This window comes from Lissotriton helveticus, chromosome 5_1 (assembly GCF_964261635.1).
Source record: "Lissotriton helveticus chromosome 5_1, aLisHel1.1, whole genome shotgun sequence".
NCBI lineage: Eukaryota > Metazoa > Chordata > Amphibia > Caudata > Salamandridae > Lissotriton > Lissotriton helveticus.
The window spans coordinates 1771730928-1771750509 of NC_136065.1; the positions used below are offsets into that span (position 1 = coordinate 1771730928).

Sequence of the window (19582 nt, forward strand, 5' to 3'; positions counted from 1 at the left end):
TGGGTCAGATTACTCTATACAAAACCGGTGGCGCAGGTGGTAGCTAATGGCCACATCTCGCAGACATTCCCACTGGGAAGGGGGACTAGGCAGGGGTGCCCGTTGTCGCCCTTGCTCTTCGCTCTGGTGATAGAACCACTGGCAACCCTAATCAGAACTACACCGTTGCTCAAAGGGATCACATGGGAGGATGGGTGGGAAGACAGAATATCCCTCTATGCAGATGACATGTTGATCTATATGATAGAGCCTGAAAGCGGGATCCCAGCGTTACTGGATCTTTGTAACGCGCATGGAAAGGCGTCAGCATATACCCTGAACTGGACTAAGTCGGTGGTGTACACACTACGAGGTCCTGAACCGGTGCTGCAGGAGAACTGCCCCCTGGAACTGGCACGAGACTCCTTTAAATATTTGGGCATTGTCATTGCGAATAACGCTACAGACTTTTTTGACAAGAATTTGAAACCGCCTGTAGAACGCCTTCGGGCGGATGTTAAACACTGGGCGGCCTTGCCGCCGACTCTCCTTGGGCGTGCCGCTCTTTATAAAATGATGGCACTTCCCAGGTTCCTCTACGTGCTGGAAAATACCCCATATCTTGTGGGACCGAGATATTTCAAACAAGTAGCGGCGCTGGTCTCGAGCCTGCTTTGGAATAATGGCCCGGCGTGTATAGCATACGATAAGTTGACGAGGAGCTGGTATGAAGGAGGTATAGCATTGCCTAACATACAGCTATACTACTGGGCGGCCCACCTTAAAACGATAAATCAATGGGTACATGCTTCGAGGACTGACCCGGCATTTAAAGCAGACTGGTCACAACTAGGGACGGAGGGCATGCTCGCTGTACTATATAACAAGCCACATGTTAAGAAATTACTAGGCCCGACGCACCACACAGCGGCCCTATGCCACATTGCAGAAAAGCGGCTAGGATGGCAGGGAAAAATCACCAAACTGACACCGCTGTGGGACGCCAAAGCATTGGGGGCCCTACGGTCTTGCAAGGGATTTGCGCAATGGGACTGCATAGGAATCTCCACAGTCGGGGACCTATGGGACAAAGACACGGTGGTCACGTTTCCACAGCTCCAACAGCAATATCACATGAACCCAACCGAGACGTTTAGATATGTGCAAATAAGACACGCACTGCTCCAGGCGTTCCCGGCAGGCACTAATATACCAGAGTCCTCGCCACTAGAAAACAGGCTCTTAACAGAATATATGCCACAGAGCGCAACTTCCCTCACCTATAAAAAACTGATCAACAACCTAGGGGATCCGACGGTAAAGTTACGAGACAAATGGGTGGGAGAAATAGGAGAGGTTACTGATTCTGAATGGAATGAGGCACTGGCCTCCCCAAAGGAAGTTGGCATCTCAGCAAAATTCAGATTGTTGCAACTGAAAATCCTACATCGTATTTATTACACTAGGACCCTGCTTCATAAAATACACCGGGCACCACATCCCTTTTGTCTGCGAGGATGCGGGGAGGAGGGTACAGTGTATCATAAAATCTGGGGGTGCGCACACATACAAGAATTCTGGAGGCAGGTTCTCGCAAACGCTTAAGATCTCCATTTTGCCAGAACCTCGGAAATGCTTATTGAACATCTGGGACCCTACTGATCTGAATAGGCATGAACTGATATGGGCGACCCTGGCCATGATGGTGGCTAAGCGAGACATTGCGCAAAGGTGGGGAACACCAGATTTGCCTACAGCTTATAGGTGGGGTAACAATATGGACAAGCAGATGATTACGGAAAGAGCGGTCTATGTGCTAAGGGCCTGCCCCCGCAAATGGAATAAGGTATGGACAGCATGGAACATTTATAGAGGGGACCTTTGTGAACCATTGCCGGAAGACGAAGACCTAGACTCTGAGGGGGAAGATGAATAACTGGCTGGGGGGGGTTATTAAAGTTGAACTATCAGACAATGTACTGTTCACTTACAGATTTTTGCGACGCTAAGTGGAACGTGAGGGATGGCTACAGATCGGTGTAAACGTAAAAATATACCTACTTGTGATGAATTTTTCTACTGTTACGTATTAATGTAATGTTGTTTATCTTAACACACGTTGAAGGCTAAAGGTCCTTTAGACTGTGCTCGAGGAAGTGATATATGATTATATGGATGCGAAAATTGGCACACCCGTACGAACCTTGCGTGCAATTTATATGGTTAAAAGATTATTGATGTGATTCAAAGCTGCAAGAATGTAAGAATAAGAATTGTAAACTTAAAGATGACCTTGTGCTTATTATTTTTACCTGCAACTTCAATAAAAAGTTTTTAAAAAAAGAAAAAAGTTGTGCGTCCTCCAGGTTTAAACGAGTTAGATCATTGGCCTATAAAACACCACATACCATGCGCCGTTTTTCACGCGAAATTCGATTTGAATTGCTGGCGAGTCGAGAGACCCAGCACAACATGGGGGCTTTTTGAGAAACATTTGATGTAAGTATCCCAGCATGCATGTAGTGTGACATTTGTAATTTTAATTGTGACTGAGCATATCTGTGCTTTTATGTGAGGCACTATGTTGTTTATGTGTGACCATACGGGCAAATCAATGTATTGCTGCAAGGCATGCACACGTTTAACGGGTGCTGCTTTCTTCCTCTCTATCGTGTGTGGAAGATGGCCTGAGTTACGATGTTGGTTATTTACTGAATCTTTCTTGAGTGTAATACGTTGTTTTATCTGGCATATTAAGTAAGACGGACAATTTACATACGCTCATATTGTGCGGGTGTTTTTTGTTTCCGTTGGTGTGTGGTATGTTGTAAGGATAAGCGCTGTCGTTTTGCTATTTGCTTTATTTTTTTGATATAATATTTGATGCTTTTGAACATACATGCTCGTTCAAAATAAAACACGTCAGGTCACACGGATAATTTTTATAAGTTTTTATTACGTGTGTATCAAAGTTATCAAATTGTATGCACGCCAGCTTTTGGTGCAATGTGGACTTGTCTCTTAAGTATTTATGTCGGTCTTTTTTGAAAATGTTGTACCTGCCTATATTTATTACTTTTTGACTTAGACCCACAGATCCCTTGGACATCTGTTCAGACGAGGGCAAAATGTCTCAACACATACCCACTGGGCATCTCTCTAGACGAGGGCAGCCTGTCTCCCTTCAGCCCCCTCGTTGGTTGTGCTTGCTCTCCTGCCCCCTCGTTGGTTGTGCTTCCTCTCCTGCCCCTGCCCCCTTGTTGGTTGTGCTTGCTCTCATGCCCCTGCCCCCTCGTTGGTTGTGCTTGCTCTTCTGCCTCTGCCCCCTCGTTGGTTTTGCTTGCTCTCCTGCCCCTGCCCCCTTGTTGGTTGTGCTTGCTCTCCTGCCTCTGCCCCCTCGTTGGTTGTGCTTGCTCTCCTGCCCCTGCCCCCTAGTTGGTTGTGCTTGCTCCCCTGCCCCCTCGCTGTGCTTGCTCCCCTGCCCCCTCGCTGTGCTTGCTCCCCTGCCCCCTCACTGTGCTTGCTCCCCTGCACCCTCGCTGTGCTTGCTCACCTGCCCCCTCACTGTGCTTGCTCCCCTGCCCCCTGCTTGCTCCCCTGCCCCCTCGCTGTGCTTGCTCCCCTGCCCCCTCGCTGTGCTTGCTCCCCTGCCCCCTCTCTGTGCTTGCTGCCCTGCCCCCTCGCTGTGCTTGCTCCCCTGCCCCCTCGCTGTGCTTGCTCCCCTGCCCCCTCGCTGAGCTTGCTCCCCTGCCCCCTTGCTGTGCTTGCTCCCCTGCCCCCACGCTGTGCTTGCTTCCCTGCCCCCTCGCTGTGCTTGCACCCCTGCCCCCTCGTTGTGCTTGCTCCCCTGCCCCCTCGCTGTGCTTGCGCCCCTGCCCACTCGTTGGTTGTGCATGCTCTCCTGCCCCCTCGTTGATTGTGCGTGCTCTCCTGCCCCCTGGTTGGTTGTGCTTGCTCTCCTGCCCCCGCCCCCTCGTTGGTTGTGCTTGCTCTCCTGCCCCCTCGTTGGTTGGGCGTGCTCTCCTGCCCCTGCCCCCTCGTTGGTTGTGCGTGCTCTCCTGCCCCCTGGTTGGTTGTGCTTGCTCTATTGCCCCCGCCCCCTCATTGGTTGTGCTTGCTCTCCTGCCCCCTCGTTGGTTGTGCTTGCTCTCCTGCCCTGCTATTGGAATGTAAATGACAATGCCATTTATTTATGTTTAAAAAAAACATAAATAAAAGTAATGTCATGAGCAATGCCAATAGCTCTAACTTTAAGAATGCAGAGACCATTGCATTGTAAATGCTTGTTTTATATTCCTTTTTCCTATTAAGAAAATTCCTGTCTAGTCATACTTTTCACATTATGATACTAGCATATCCTGATGCTACTATAATTCATCTAGATTGCTGACGGTGTATCATTTTAACACTGACAAATTACCCACATTTTTGGATGCTCTTAATGTAACATTATTACTTTGTATATATTTTCTCTTTATATCATAGGTCGTTCACATTGTCAAATACCTTTTATTATACATTCGTTGTACTGCATGTCACTTGTCCCAGGGATGTGGTGCCCGGTGTATTTTATGAAGCAGGGTCCTAGTGTAATAAATACGATGTAGGATTTTCAGTTGCAACAATCTGAATTTTGCTGAGATGCCAACTTCCTTTGGGGAGGCCAGTGCCTCATTCCATTCAGAATCAGTAACCTCTCCTATTTCTCCCACCCATTTGTCTCGTAACTTTACCGTCGGATCCCCTAGGTTGTTGATCAGTTTTTTATAGGTGAGGGAAGTTGCGCTCTGTGGCATATATTCTGTTAAGAGCCTGTTTTCTAGTGGCGAGGACTCTGGTATATTAGTGCCTGCCGGGATCGCCTGGAGCAGTGCGTGTCTTATTTGCACATATCTAAACATCTCGGTTGGGTTCATGTGATATTGCTGTTGGAGCTGTGGAAACGTGACCACCGTGTCTTTGTCCCATAGGTCCCCGACTGTGGAGATTCCTATGCAGTCCCATTGCGCAAATCCCTTGCAAGACCGTAGGGCCCCCAATGCTTTGGCGTCCCACAGCGGTGTCAGTTTGGTGATTTTTCCCTGCCATCCTAGCCGCTTTTCTGCAATGTGGCATAGGGCCGCTGTGTGGTGCGTCGGGCCTAGTAATTTCTTAACATGTGGCTTGTTATATAGTACAGCGAGCATGCCCTCCGTCCCTAGTTGTGACCAGTCTGCTTTAAATGCCGGGTCAGTCCTCGGAGCATGTACCCATTGATTTATCGTTTTAAGGTGGGCCGCCCAGTAGTATAGCTGTATGTTAGGCAATGCTATACCTCCTTCATACCAGCTCCTCGTCAACTTATCGTATGCTATACACGCCGGGCCATTATTCCAAAGCAGGCTCGAGACCAGCGCCGCTACTTGTTTGAAATATCTCGGTCCCACAAGATATGGGGTATTTTCCAGCACGTAGAGGAACCTGGGAAGTGCCATCATTTTATAAAGAGCGGCACGCCCAAGGAGAGTCGGCGGCAAGGCCGCCCAGTGTTTAACATCCGCCCGAAGGCGTTCTACAGGCGGTTTCAAATTCTTGTCAAAAAAGTCTGTAGCGTTATTCGCAATGACAATGCCCAAATATTTAAAGGAGTCTCGTGCCAGTTCCAGGGGGCAGTTCTCCTGCAGCACCGGTTCAGGACCTCGTAGTGTGTACACCACCGACTTAGTCCAGTTCAGGGTATTCAAAGCTTTGGAATTCCTTGCCACTCTGCATCAAGACCTCTCCTTCACTTATGCAATTTCGAAAACTATTAAAAACCTGGTTATTCGATCAGTAGTCCAATACAGCCTGCTATGAGCGATGAGGGAATTAATGGAATCATAGCGCCGAGACGCCCACGGGTATTCGCCGCGCTCAATAAATTACATAAATAAATAAATAAATAAGGTGTACCGTGATGCTTTACTATGAGTATCTTTTCTCAATAAAAACTTTTGAAAATGAAAAAGAAATTATGGTCGTGAATAATGGGTATAGCCAGCTGTCCTTTGGGCGAAAACTTTTTTTGCAGGGTAATTGGAATACTTGAACATAAGACTGCAGAACATACTTAGGAACGTCTTGTTTCAAATTATGCAGTACGTGGCAGTTGAAATTGAGTTTTGGGAGAAGTAAGTGTAGAGATTATGGAACGAGCATTCAAAACAAGATAGCAGTAATTAGTTATGATGACATAGATAGTGTTATTTTGCCATTCCAGAACATATACAAGTTGGGAACGAAAGGAACATCAAAAGTTAAAAACATGCGACTTCTCTTTTGAAATACCTGTTCATTACTAAATAAATGTAAACACCATTATCACATTTCAAAAGCTCACACCTAGAGCATCTGCACAATGATTAGTCTCCAATGCAGGATTTGAATAAGTAAGTATTTCACTTACTAATCCAATTAACTATGAACAACATTTAACTAACAACCAACAAATCTTGCCATCAAGACATTTCCATAAAGATCATAGCAAATAGGCTACTCAAGAGTGTTGCATGCACAATGAATTATCTGCTAAAAACCATTAAAAAAAAAAGAATATTGGCACTCAATGCAGGTAGGCAACAGTGGGATTTATTAGAAAGACTGAGAGACCGCAAATAAGACATGTTTTCAGTATAATTCCATTATTTGGAGATCTGTGCTCAGTTCTAAAATAAAAAATACAGGGATGGTGTAAGCAATCATGCAATTGGCATGCAATGTGACAAAAACTGATAATTACTTGAAACAAATAACTAAATAAAACAGCAAAGGGAAAGAAACGAGCTTTACAATATGTATACGATTGCAGTGGAATTTCCGGGGCAGTCTTTCAAGCAGGTCGCAGGAAGTAGCTGGAAGCTTATTACAGGGTTCAACAGCAGGGTGCAGTCTTGGTCTAGCAGATTGCGAACTCAAACAGAATGACACAAAAATGTGGAACACACCTTGTGATTGAGGAGCACAACTGACTGGTATTCCTGATCCAAGCATGCCAGGTTTTCTTCTTCGCACCATCATCATTCCGTCATCTGGTTCAGCTGTATTCGAGATTCCTTCAGTCAAGTGTTGCAAAACACTGTCTGGACTCGTTAAATTGTCACAGATTCTATCAGAAGTGGTTAAAACAACGTGTTCATATTTTAATTGCTTAACAGGCAGGGGCCTATTGGCATCTATTTCCACTTGATAGACGTTTTCAGGGGATTGTGCTTCAGAGTCCCCACAAGAAGCAGCCACATAACCTTTAACTGAGAATGATCCTGATGAATGTTCAGTAAAAGATGTGTCTTCAAATAAGGTATTTTCAAAACCTGCCATAACAATCTGTCTTTTTGGAAGATTGGCTACAAAATCAGTCAGAGAAGATTCGTTAATTTCAAAAATGTCATCTTTAGGTATTTGCTGCTCTGGTGAAAGCATTGGTAAATGTGTTTGCTGCAAGTCTTTAAACATATATTCACAACTTGCAACCTGCTCATATACTCCATCTCCATGATCTTCGAGATCAGAATCTGATGTTTTATCTAATGGCGCACACACATTTTCATCAGACAGGAAGTTATAGAACTCGCCCTGATTTTCACATTCATCTTTGAGCTCCTCCTTAGTTCGTGGTTCTTTTCCACCAATGCTTGCAGGCACTAGCGCCAATGTTGGCACAGATAATATCTCTTCGTTGCGTCCGTCTTCAACAGTTACCTTTCCTAACTCAATGTGATTTTCATAAGGTATCTTTTCAATGTTAGAAAGTTGACCATTAATATTCTTTAGACAATTTTCTATTCTTTTATTTTGATGAGTTTCTAACTGAAAATCCTTCAGCTCAACAACAGAGGTGGTCGGTGAAAGTTCTTCAACAGCACATATCTCAGAATTAAAACTCATCACTTCTTTGCATGCCTCAATATTGTCTATTTCAAGCCCAATTGTCATGCTAGTTTCAGAAGCTCCATTCTGACGCATATCTACAATGATTGCTGCTTTTTTAGAGTCATCTTGATATTGTACCTCTTTTGCTACTTGTTCTACGTCGAATTTCGATTGTCTGATCGATTCTTGAATTGCATCACATGATTGGTTTCCTTTGTAACTTTCAAAGGGAATTTCATTTTTCACATACTGCCGGATTTCAGATTCTGTGCTCAATACCTTTGGATTCTGAATTTTCTCTGGGAGTAAATTGCCAGGTTACCAAGTGTGGAACAGAGTTAGCAAACATACTGAAATGAAACATTTGATGAACTATAGAAATCATATATCTGTGACAATCAATAAAACATGCACTAGCAACATCCAGTAATCCACCCATGATGGCACATTAACGGAAATCCTAGATTTAACATCTTCCTCAATACTATCTGCTCATCCATACAGAAATGCTTCTTTATTACAAATCGGTACTAGAAAATTAAATATGAGATGGTCTAAATAATTTATAGTAAAATGAAGATATATGACACCCATACAGGATCTCTGTATACAGGATAATCAAGCTTTTGTTTACACTGCATAGTGTACCATTACTCTCTCATATCAGTTTTGTTTTTAGACAGTTTCTAAATCAAATAATGATTAAATGTAAAGTTCTACCTATTAGGAAGCATTCTATCCATTTCATACTGAAAACACTATGATCTGCAAGGTTACCGAAGAAGAAAATATATATTCATAACAAAGCTGACAGTAATATAAAGCTGTACTAAAATTCAGAACACATTTATATTCTGGGCATACCCGTGTAAATACATATCACACTCATAAACAAAGCTAGTTTACATGGGTAAATCCCAATATGGGGTAGGGCAGTCAATTTCTAAATGCTTTCCTTTACTAATTTGCAGTATTTTGAATGCAGAGAAGTATAACCATATTTAAAACTACGAAAGGTAGTAAGAGGCACACTGACTAACAAGTATTTCCAAAGCTCACAAGTGGTGCAATAGTAATTATTTAAAATTAATTTTATTACAGGCATATGCCACAAAAAGGAAGAAAAAAAACACACTGCCGCCTAAATATGGTAGTCATTTCCTTGTAATAAAAAGGTTTTAAAAAAAATCACAATTGCATGATTTTAATAGAACAGTAGGAGTGCTTCCTAGTAGGCAGGTAAACCTATAGCAGTTAGAGAAGAAATTTTCGTCTGAAAGTATATAATGGGATGATCCTTAATGAGGCAAAAAAGTACTACTGACATTGAAATACAGTTACCTAAAGGCATAGTTCTAATGCATAAAGTGATAAAAAAATAAAGAAGGATAAAGAATGGGAACACATGGTATATTATTGCTCACAAGCTCTGGCACTGAAGTGTACTTCTTTTCCTTTCCCTACAAGTGTGCTCATTTGATCTGGCAAAATGCAGTCACTCACAGTGCAAGAAAGCTAGTGGCTGAAGAGTGCTGACTCACTGCCCTGTGCTGTATTATTTGGTGGGTGGAAGCAAAACGTGAATGACAGATGACCATACCAAAGAAATTGGCTCGCCCAAATCCCCTTTATGCATTTTTATATATGTGTTAAATATTTATTATTTTTTTGATCACATGATGCTGCTAAAGAGGAAAGATGTCTCTAGGCTGGATGATAAAATAGTTTAAGCAAGAGACAGTACATTTCCTAAACTGAAGCCTATCTAAATGATGAAAAACAAGCTATTTACCAGCACACTATGGTTCTCCAGTATTAATATACTTGATAGATTCACATGCTTGAATCCTCCACGTCGTCATGGTGACTCCCACCATGACGACGGGGAAGATTCAAGCATTTGAATCCATAAAAGATACAATACTGGAGAACTTAAATATATCACCTTTAAACTATTTATATAGTTAACAATCAATTAAATAATGAATTAACAATTGAAAACTAATTAAAAATAATCTGAAATTATTTATACCTTAACTTCCAAACCAATACCCCTTCAAACCCAACAACCTGCTCCCTAAATATAGCTTATTATTATTAATAATAAAACTAAAATAAAATTAGAATTACAATTTTACATTCAAAAGATGATATAACAGTTAACAATTTACATAATTATTTTGTAAGTTGATTATAAAAAACGAATTACTAATAACATTTAATAAAAATTTAGATTTCAGGGGACAGGTTACTCCATCACAATGCTGACGGATATCCCATCCACTGAAATATAAATCCCATAATATAATAATATAATCCCAAATTTCCTATTTGAACGACCGTCAGCAGCGGGTCTCGCTCCCTCCCTTTAGTTCAGAGGAGCGGTGGGTAGGACAAGGAGTACCTCAGGGCTCAGCCATCAGCCCGATACTCTTTAATATCTACCTCCGCCCCCTAGTCCAGCTCATTAAATCTTTTGGGATCTCCGCATTTAATTATGCGGATGATACCCAGCTGGTTTTTTCACTCGAGGGTCAGGATGCAGTCCCGCTGGAGACTTTCCATCGGTGCATGCAGGCTACAGCGGAATGGCTCCGCTCGAACTCGTTACAGTTCAATGGAACTAAGACGGAGGTTCTGCACTGTTCTACCGACCGAGTTCCTAGAGATCTCCCAAACAACTTCTGGCCCCAGTCATTCTCAGACACAGTGTCAGCCGCACAATCGGCGCGTAATCTGGGCGTCATTTTTGGGCCCAACTTGCAGTTGGATCTGCACGTAAACAAGACTACTTCAACGTGCATGATGCTGATTCGCATGCTGCGCAAGGTTCTACCCTACTCCCTGAGCAAGCCAGACCTGAAGTAGCACCATCTTAAGTCGACTCGACTATTGTAACGCACTACTTCTGGAAGCCCCGGTAACACTTCTGGGCAAGCTCCAAAGGGTACAAAACCTCGCAGCCAAACTTGCCTTATCCCGCCCTTATCACAGCTCTTCTACGGCTGCGTTACAGGAACTTCATTGGCTTCCGGTCCATCTACGTGTTCGCTACAAAGCAGCATGCATGGTGTTTAGAGCTATTCATAGCTTGGGCCCGGTCCCCGTGCAAAGAATGTTTGCCTGGTATCTTCCATCTCGAGCCCTTCGGTCCTCTTCATCCAGGCTACTAGTAGTCCCTCGGTTCCAGAGAGTGAGGATGGGCGGCCGTTCGTTCAGAGTAGCGGCGGCAAAACTCTGGAACTCCTTGCCAATATCCTTAAGGAGTCTTGAAGATCTTTCAGCCTTTAGGAAGGCGTTGAAAACTTACCTCTTCCCTAGGACAGGTTAACTGCTGAATTTGCTGAACTCGCTGGATCAGTGTTCAAAAGCGCCAGGATGCCCTTGGTGGTGACAGGCTTGCGCTTTACAAATATACCACAATACCACAATACAATAATATCCCATGGGATTTATATTTCTGCAGACAGCGCAACCAGTCTGCCAAAATCTAAATTAAAACTATATTTTATGAAAATGAATAAAAATTATACCAACCATACTAACACCTAAAATGAATACATTACTATATTATTGGAAAAAAAATATTTTTGAAAATGATATTATTTACCACAAAAAAACGATATTTTTGTATCATACTATTTTATCTGATATGTATGCTCCATTATACTGTAATGAACAACTGTGATTTGGCTCAAACAGGTATACATTAGGAAAGCAAGGACCACATTTAATTCCCTCTGAGGCATCACTAAGGGTTTGATCAGAAATATATGTTGCAAATCTTTAAGAAAATGCATCACAACAGGTAATCTAAACAAAGAGGTCTGGTCCATCAAAAGCAAAAAGACTGAGAGTCAAAATGTAACCTTTAACAGTGCCCTGTGCATGTCCTTGCTCGGCCAAAGTCAAAACAAACAAGATATCCTGCAATGGGTCTGTCTGGCTGCTGCCGCACCAAGCCACAGATTCATCTCAGCACATGGCATACACTGATTTCGTGGAAGTGCGCCTGGCTACCAGGATACCATCAACGACTTTGAAAGGTTGATTAAAGAAGATCAACCGCACGCATGGAGGAGAGGTTGTGTAGGGCCAGGTGCAAGACAATGCCCTGCTGCTGTGATAATTATCATGGTAGATACTTTATTGTGCATGGTTATTTAAAACCTTTACAATATAGAAGAAGGAAGATTCCATTTCTAAAAAAAACATAAGTCAAATTTAAACATATTATAACGAAAGATCCGTCCATAAAACAAAAAGCAAAATGCTTGGAGTAATATCAAAAACACAGTTAAAAGAAGCTTGAGATCTAGTTAAACAGTCTATTTATCATAAAAAAGAGAAATTTAAAAACCAAGAAAGGTTCTCCACCAATGCCGGCCAAAGGGAGGAATAAAAAAGTGCCGATGTTAAGTTATAATAACAGTACAGAGTGTCCCAATTTATAATTATTGTTGGTCGATATGTGGGAAAGTCAGGGTGACACTCTGGTGGTTGATCATCACAGGATCCATGGGGTTCAACCTATAGACTTTTTACGGTGCTAGTGAATTTGTTCAGTTTCCTTCAAAGTTTTAAAGCAGGCCTCCGCTTTTTCAAGGAATTTTACCATTCTGCAGCTCAGCTGGATGTCGTCTCCTTTAAAGCAGGCAAGAGCTGCTTGCCTGCAGGTTCGTATGTTGCGAATATTAAAAAGTGGTCGCAGGAAGACGCGCCGATCTTGGGCGAGCTTGGTGCAAGTGGTGATCAAGTGAACAATGTTTTCCTTGCCCTTCCCTCAGAGACGGCATGTTGTTGGTAAGTGTGGCCGTAACCATGGAGGTAGGTGGGCCGCTGACGGCAGGAGACCTAGGCGAAATTTCAGGAATTTCTCTTTTATTTTTTTAGTAAAACCGATCTGAAGATAGGTTTGAGGCAAGGACGTAGTATACGATTGGAGCGTAAGCCAGCCGTGAGCCCGCTCTGATAGGGAGGCTTTGTCCTGCAACAGTGATTCCTTCCGGACTGTCTTGTTGACCACCTTATTAAAGACTGCTGTAGAGCATGGAAGATCCCAGAGTTGCTGTAAGCCAAGGTCCTCGATAGCAGCCTCCAGGTACCGCCTTGCCGAGCATGTTTCTTTGTTTTGAAGTTTAGAGTGAAGCGTTTAGAGTATTCGAGTCTCCCCTGCTTATTTTGTGCCAGGTTTTTATGTAAGCTCCCTTGCGTGCCAGCTCTTCTTTTTGTAACCCGAGCTCTAATCTCATTTGGGCAGGGGATGAATACCTTGGGAGGCCAAAGATCATACGTAGTGCTTTTGCCACTGTTCTGTCTATTAGAGGAGCATCCCTCCCTCTCATAGATTCACTGCCATAAGTTATGGATGGAATTAACTTAGCCTGTATCACCTTAATAAGCGGATGTAAACTTGGGCCGGAGACCATATTTTTTAAATTTCTAAGACTTGCTGCGATGGTTAGTCCTCTCCTTTTTATGGCTTCGCACTGTGGCACGAAATTTCCCTTGTGGTCAATAAAAACTCCCAGGTATCGATATTCACGGACCATTTCTAGCTTTCGAGATGACAAAAGCCAGTTTCGTGTTGATTTCTTTTTGGAGAGGTTAATGCACATAACTTTAGATTTTTCGCGGTTGATGGTAAGCATATTCGCCGCGGAGAATCTTGAGGTGATATCCAGCAGCCGCTGGAGGCCAACAGGGGTCCGGCTGATGAGTAGTAAGTCATCGGCATAGAATAAATTAGAGATCTGTGAGCCCCCTAACTTTGGGGCGTGCGAGTTGCATTCATTCAGCAACGTAGATAGCTCTCCCATAAAAAGATTAAAAAGTGTTGGGGCCAGTACACAGCCTTGTTTTACTCCTGTGTATGTAAGGATCTTTTTTGTAAGAAAGTCACCAGTGCCCAGCCTAACTTGCACCCATGTCTCGCTATGTAAAAGAATTAGTTGGTTTAAAAGCTGCGGAGAAATGTTCAGCTTCTGTAACTTTTCCCAAGTAGGTTTCTATTGACATGGTCAAAAGCTGAGCTATAGTCGATATAACACAAGAAGAGTGGATGGTTCGCTTCTAGGGCTGCGTCAATTAATAAAGAGAGTGCTAAAATATTAGTAGAGGTGCCCATACCTTTGCAGAAACCTGTTTGGTTGTATGGGATTGCTGAAACGTCGGCTGCCCAAGATGATAATTCTTCTAATAGCAGACCCGCAAAGTATTTTGCCTCATTGTCGAGCAGGGCTATTAGCCGATAATTTTTTGGGTCGCTTTTGTCTCCCTTTTTAAAGATAGGAGAGATAATTGCTCCCCTCCACGATGAAGGAATTAGTGATGTCTGTAGAATCTTAACGAACATTGGATTAAGGGCGGCTGCCCAATAGTCCGGATCTTCATTGAACAGAATGGGGGGTATCCCGTTTGGTCCCGGTGCCCCCTCACGTCTTCCCTTTTAGATTCTATTACAGATCAGTGTGCACTTAATTACAATTGACTGGTCTAGTTGCAAAAGGTCGAGGCATTCATGACGTGGTATTAAACGATCCTCTGAGTCGCTTATGGGTTTAAGCATTACTTGGAAGTACTTGTGTAAGTACAATTGAAGTGCGAGCTAAGAAAGGTTACCCCGACATCTTCTAGAACGTGGGAATTGATACCTTGACTCCGCACTGAAGCCAGGTTATTGATCTTTCTCCAGAATTGGGCGCTGTTGTTAGATTTGGCGTCATGTAAGAGTTTGGCCCACAGGGCCTCTTCTGCTTCACGCTTGAGTCGCCAGGTCAGCCTCCTGCGGTCACGTTTTAGCAACCTCAGTTCGTCCTTGGCAGCAGGGTCTATCCTTGGCCTTCGTAACTTTTGACCAATAAGAGTTTTTAGATTTTTTAGACGAACGTTGTTTGTAAAGGTAAAATTGTGATACCGCGTTTGATTTGCGGCGTTGTACCCTCCTTCGAGCTGATTTTCCCTCTGTCTTTTTCCCATATTATTGCGTAATGTTTCTGCAAATATCTCCCAGCTGGCGATTGGGTCGATGGTTTCTTTTTGGGCTTCGGCAAATACTAGCTTGGCATGAAGGAGGAGGCTGTGAACAAAGATTCTCCTGAAGCGGCAACCTGATCAGAGGACAGATGCCAAGCCCACATTCCCCTGGCCCCAAGCCACAGCCAGTGAGATTGATTGGACCCGGTATTGCTGATCTTGATCAATGCTCGGGCAGGGGAGGTAGCAGCGGAAAGGCATACAAAAGTTCCATGCTCCTGTTTAAGCAGAATTGGTCTCGGAGAGAGAGCCCGTGGGTTAAAGTATTGCCACATCACATTCTCTGAGTAAGTGAAGTGACTGATCCAGGTTTCTACCCGTTACGGGAAGAAGTCCTGCGCCACCTCCGGGTGAAACTGGCATTCATAATAAGATAGGCATCAGCTGCTGAGTTTGTCATATACAGATCAGACAGCTGCAGAGGCCTCTTAGCACGGGACCCAGGACCCCACTCTGCCTGTTTGTTGCAGTAACATTTGATTATGATCTTCCCTGTAAGGACCTGCACCAGCCCGATAGGGCCATCTGTGACCGCAAAAATGCATTATGGTATGTATTAATTCCAACTTGTGAACCAGTAATATGTCACTGAATCGCAACTTGGAATTGCGTTTACATACCAATTCGGTATTAGGAAGGGGAATGTTCAGGGCATCCCTACCTAATACTCCATCGCAGCGCTATGTAGGAATGTTTTGTGCCCAAAATGCGGTCGCAAAACGCTATATAGGAATGTTTTGTGCCCAAAATGCGGTCGCAAAATATTTGTATTTTACCACCTACTTCAAGTAGGTGGTAACCCATTCGTAAATGGGAAGGGGCCCCCAAGAACCCCCTTCCCCTTTGTGAATGGTGGTAAAAAAAAAAAATTCAGAGCAGGCTGTGGTCCCACGGACCACTGCCTACTCTTAAAAAATTAAAAGAATACTTTTAATTTTTCTTTTTTTAATATGTTCTGTTTTCCTTTAAGGAAAACAGGCTGCTTTATTTAAAAGCAGTGACAGACATGGTGGCCACCATCCCTGTGATTTTTGCGTTTCTTAATGGGTCGCAAGTTGCATGACTATTAATGAGGTAGGTCGATTTACGACCCATTAGGAGACCGTAAATGAATTTCATGGACTTTCAAAAATTCAAATAGCGATCACCTAACTGTGATTCGCAGAGAATCGCAATTATGTAATCGCTATGTCTAATAATGATACATATGGCCCTCTCTTGTTTTGTGTTGAAGAGATCTGAATACATGCAATTCCTTGCATTAAAGTTTATCTGATCTAGTAAGTAAGTGCTACGAGGGGGGCCAGGATATTTCATACACGTCACTACAGTGTGAAATCCCTGTAGTATCTGCTTCTCTGAATTGGCTGTTGGGAGCGTATTATCCAAATAGTGAGCTATGATGTCAGCCTCCTTTTCCTTTCATGGGTTGCCACCACAGCCATTAATTAGGAGACGCTCTCTGTGCTTATTTAAGCAGCATCTTAAACTGGATTGGCATTGTGTATCTGAGAAATGTTCTTATCCATCTGAGTGACTGAAATATAAGAATACAAACATTGGAGTATATGGTGCATATTCTTGGTGAGGTTCCGACAATGTATGGCAAAGCATTAGTATTCGGAACTGTTCTCCTACCAGGAAGTACTGTTTATTTTGGTGTGCTCTTGGACCCATTATTTTGCCGTTTATTGCTGCTAGATTGACAACTCTTAGCATTGTTTGGTGAAATGGTATTGGTTAGATCTTGCAAGATTTACATTTGGGAGAATGATTTTAACACACATTCTTCACAAGAGATAATGCTCATATATCCTTAGATTTTGTTGCCATCGTGCAAGGTATCAGGCAAAGCTTTTACTACTATGACAGTTAACTGACGACAGGGATGAGAAGTCATTGTTAGATGTTGAAGGGCCCTTCTCTTCTTCAGTTAAGTGTTCGGTCTCCCACAACCCCTTGATATCTGCGGTAATGCAATCTCTACTATTGCTGATGTCAGTGCTACTGTAAAGATTGATGGTAATATAGCTGATTATTAAGCTGATGATAGAAGGGTTTTGCAGGCTTATACTCTGGATGGCTTAATTTCCTTTATTCTCTAGACCTATTGACTTTAGAATGCCTATTTTACACTGTGGTTCATGCATATCATCATCAGTGTGAAATCTGAAAACGATATACATGTGAAGAGCAGGTTCATAAATATCTTCTGGGTATCCAGTTTAAAGACAGTTGCAGCTATGATAAACACTTAATTGATTGAAATCTTATCGCAATATTTAAAGCTTCCAAAATGTTCAAAATCTTCCACATAAGTTGAGGTACCTGATTGGATGAAATCTCTCTGTCTTTGCCTACTTTTAAGACGTCCTGGTAGTTTTCTTTTGAGGACTCTTCAGTAAATTCCACAACTCACTCCAGCAGGGGTGAGTTGAGAGACTTCTACACTTACTCTTCTTCACTGCCTGAATCCACTATTGTTGACGGCAATAGTAACAGCAACCCTCTCCACTTAGTAAATGCCTATTTCACCTTCCTAATATTGCCTTCTCCCTCCCCTTCACTTTGCTCATAGGCAGCAGGTATCTGAAACTGGCAAACTTAAAAAAGCACTCCTGTTTTATATTAATCACTTCTTTGAGTGACAATGGCATAAAAGAAGACTTCTGCACCTGCCAGAAAAAAGATAATGAAGTATTAGCAAGCAATCCACTTGAAAGGAAAAGGACATTCCATGCCTTCTGCCGAAACGACAGGTGTTGCTCACCAGCAAATGAACTGGCTGGGGGACACTTGCCTGTGCTTCCAAACGGAAATCTGGCAGCTAAACATGTCTGAACTGGGGTGGCGGAGTGAGCTAAAGAATGATGATGGATTAAACCCAGATCAGTTGACTGGGGGTGAGTGCTTGCAATGTTCAACACTCCGTCCATCATCTCCTTTGGTTTTGCTTTGTTCACCCTAAATAGGCAGGGTATGCCCAGACGTGGGTCCCTTGCTCACTTTGCCACTGGATTCAAGCTAGCCTGGTTGATGACGGCTGATTAGCCAGAAACCGGTCCCAGGATACTTGTTTCCGGTTCAGGGAAGACATGGCTTGGCAGTTCGGACTGGACTGTTCCCATGAGGCACAGGGTCAGACTGATTTGAATTTGGCCATGTCTGAACTGTGGTGGTGGAGTGAGCTAAAGAATGATGATGGATTAAATCCAGATCAGTTGACAGGGGTTGAGTGCTTGCAATGTTCAACACTCCGTCCATCATCCCCTTTGGTTTTGCTTTGTTCGCCTTAAGTTGGCAGGGTATGCCCAGAGGTGGGTCCCTTGCTCACTTTGACACTGGATTCTAGTTAGCCTGGCTGATGACGGCTGATTAGCCAGAAACCGGTCCCAGGATGCTTGTTTACGGTCCAGGCAAGACATGGCTTGGCAGTTCGGGCTGGACTGTTCCCATGAGGCACAGGGTCAGACTGATTTGCATATGGCCATGTCTGAACTGGGGTTGCGGAGTGAGCTAAAGAATGGTGATGGATTAAACCCAGATCAGTTGACTGGGGGTGAGTGCTTGCAATGTTCAACACTCCGTCCATCATCCCCTTTGGTTTTACAGATGAACTAGCTACTCCAGACCATACTACTCAAAAGAGATACTGTTCTTAATCATGTCAAAGATGGAATAAAAGGTGGTCAGCGATCCTAGTTCCACATGCAATACCAGAGGACAGACCTGTCTAAGTCCTAACACATTAGACAACGTATCCTTGTGAATATTAATGAAGAGCATATGATATATGGAAGAAGAACTAACTCACCACTGGCATTCAAATTGTAAAGGAAAGCAAATAAAGCATCCAGGCACATGGATTAACATTAGTCTAATTTCTATCAAATATTGAGAGTGTGTTTCCTTCAGCGCTAAGGTTTAAATATTTGAAATGTTGCCTTATAATTAAATTTTGAGATACCAGTGGCTGTATGAATAACAATTATGTTGATTTCACAACTACTAATAGACAATATACATAAACGCTTCATTATAAAAAACACATTCAGTGCAATGCAAAACATGTTTTTAAAATTAAGGGCCAGATGTAGGTAATTCCGATTTACCTACTCTTAAATACCGAATCATACCGAATCGGTATTTAAGAGTAGGTAAATTGGAAGGAGGCAGATGTAGGTAATTTTAATTTTACAATTACCGATTCTGTAAGAGTCGGTATTTACCGATTCTGTAAATACCGAATCGGTATTTCCCATTGATTCCTATGGGCCTTGAAGCCCCTAGGAATCAATGGGAAATACCGATTCGGTATTTACAGAATCGGTAAATACCGAATCCTGGCAGGGGGAACGGGGTGTCACTTTGACACCCTGTAGCACCCCAAATGCAGGCTTGTGTGCCATGTGGCACACATACATGCCCCGAGGGCATGTCTGTGTGTCACATGGCATAGGTGTACATGCACAGATGTGCATGTACACTGGAATTCGGTATTTTACCACCCAATAGGATTGGGTGGTAAAATAAGAAATCCTAAGGGCCTGTGGCACTGCAAACTGTGCCACCTACATATGGATTTACAGAATCGGTATATTTACCGATTCGGAAAAATACAGAAGTGGTAAATTTACCAAATCTGTAAATATACCGATTCTGTAAATTCCGACCCACCTAC

At 43.1% G+C, this 19582-nt stretch overlaps 1 protein-coding gene across 3 annotated transcripts in view; it reads right to left on the reverse strand.

Annotated features, from left to right (window-relative positions):
- Nucleotides 1-19582, reverse strand: part of MAPT (microtubule associated protein tau) — a 1132093-nt gene that overhangs the window by 669820 nt on the left and 442691 nt on the right. Inside the window, exon 6 of one of the 3 annotated variants that reach the window (XM_078645042.1) lies at nucleotides 6942-8165. The exons of the other annotated variants lie outside the window; for them this stretch is intronic. Within the exon in view, the coding sequence (XP_078501168.1) occupies nucleotides 6942-8165 (1224 nt within the window). The remainder of the gene's footprint in view (nucleotides 1-6941; nucleotides 8166-19582) is intronic. 3 annotated transcript variants of the gene reach the window in all.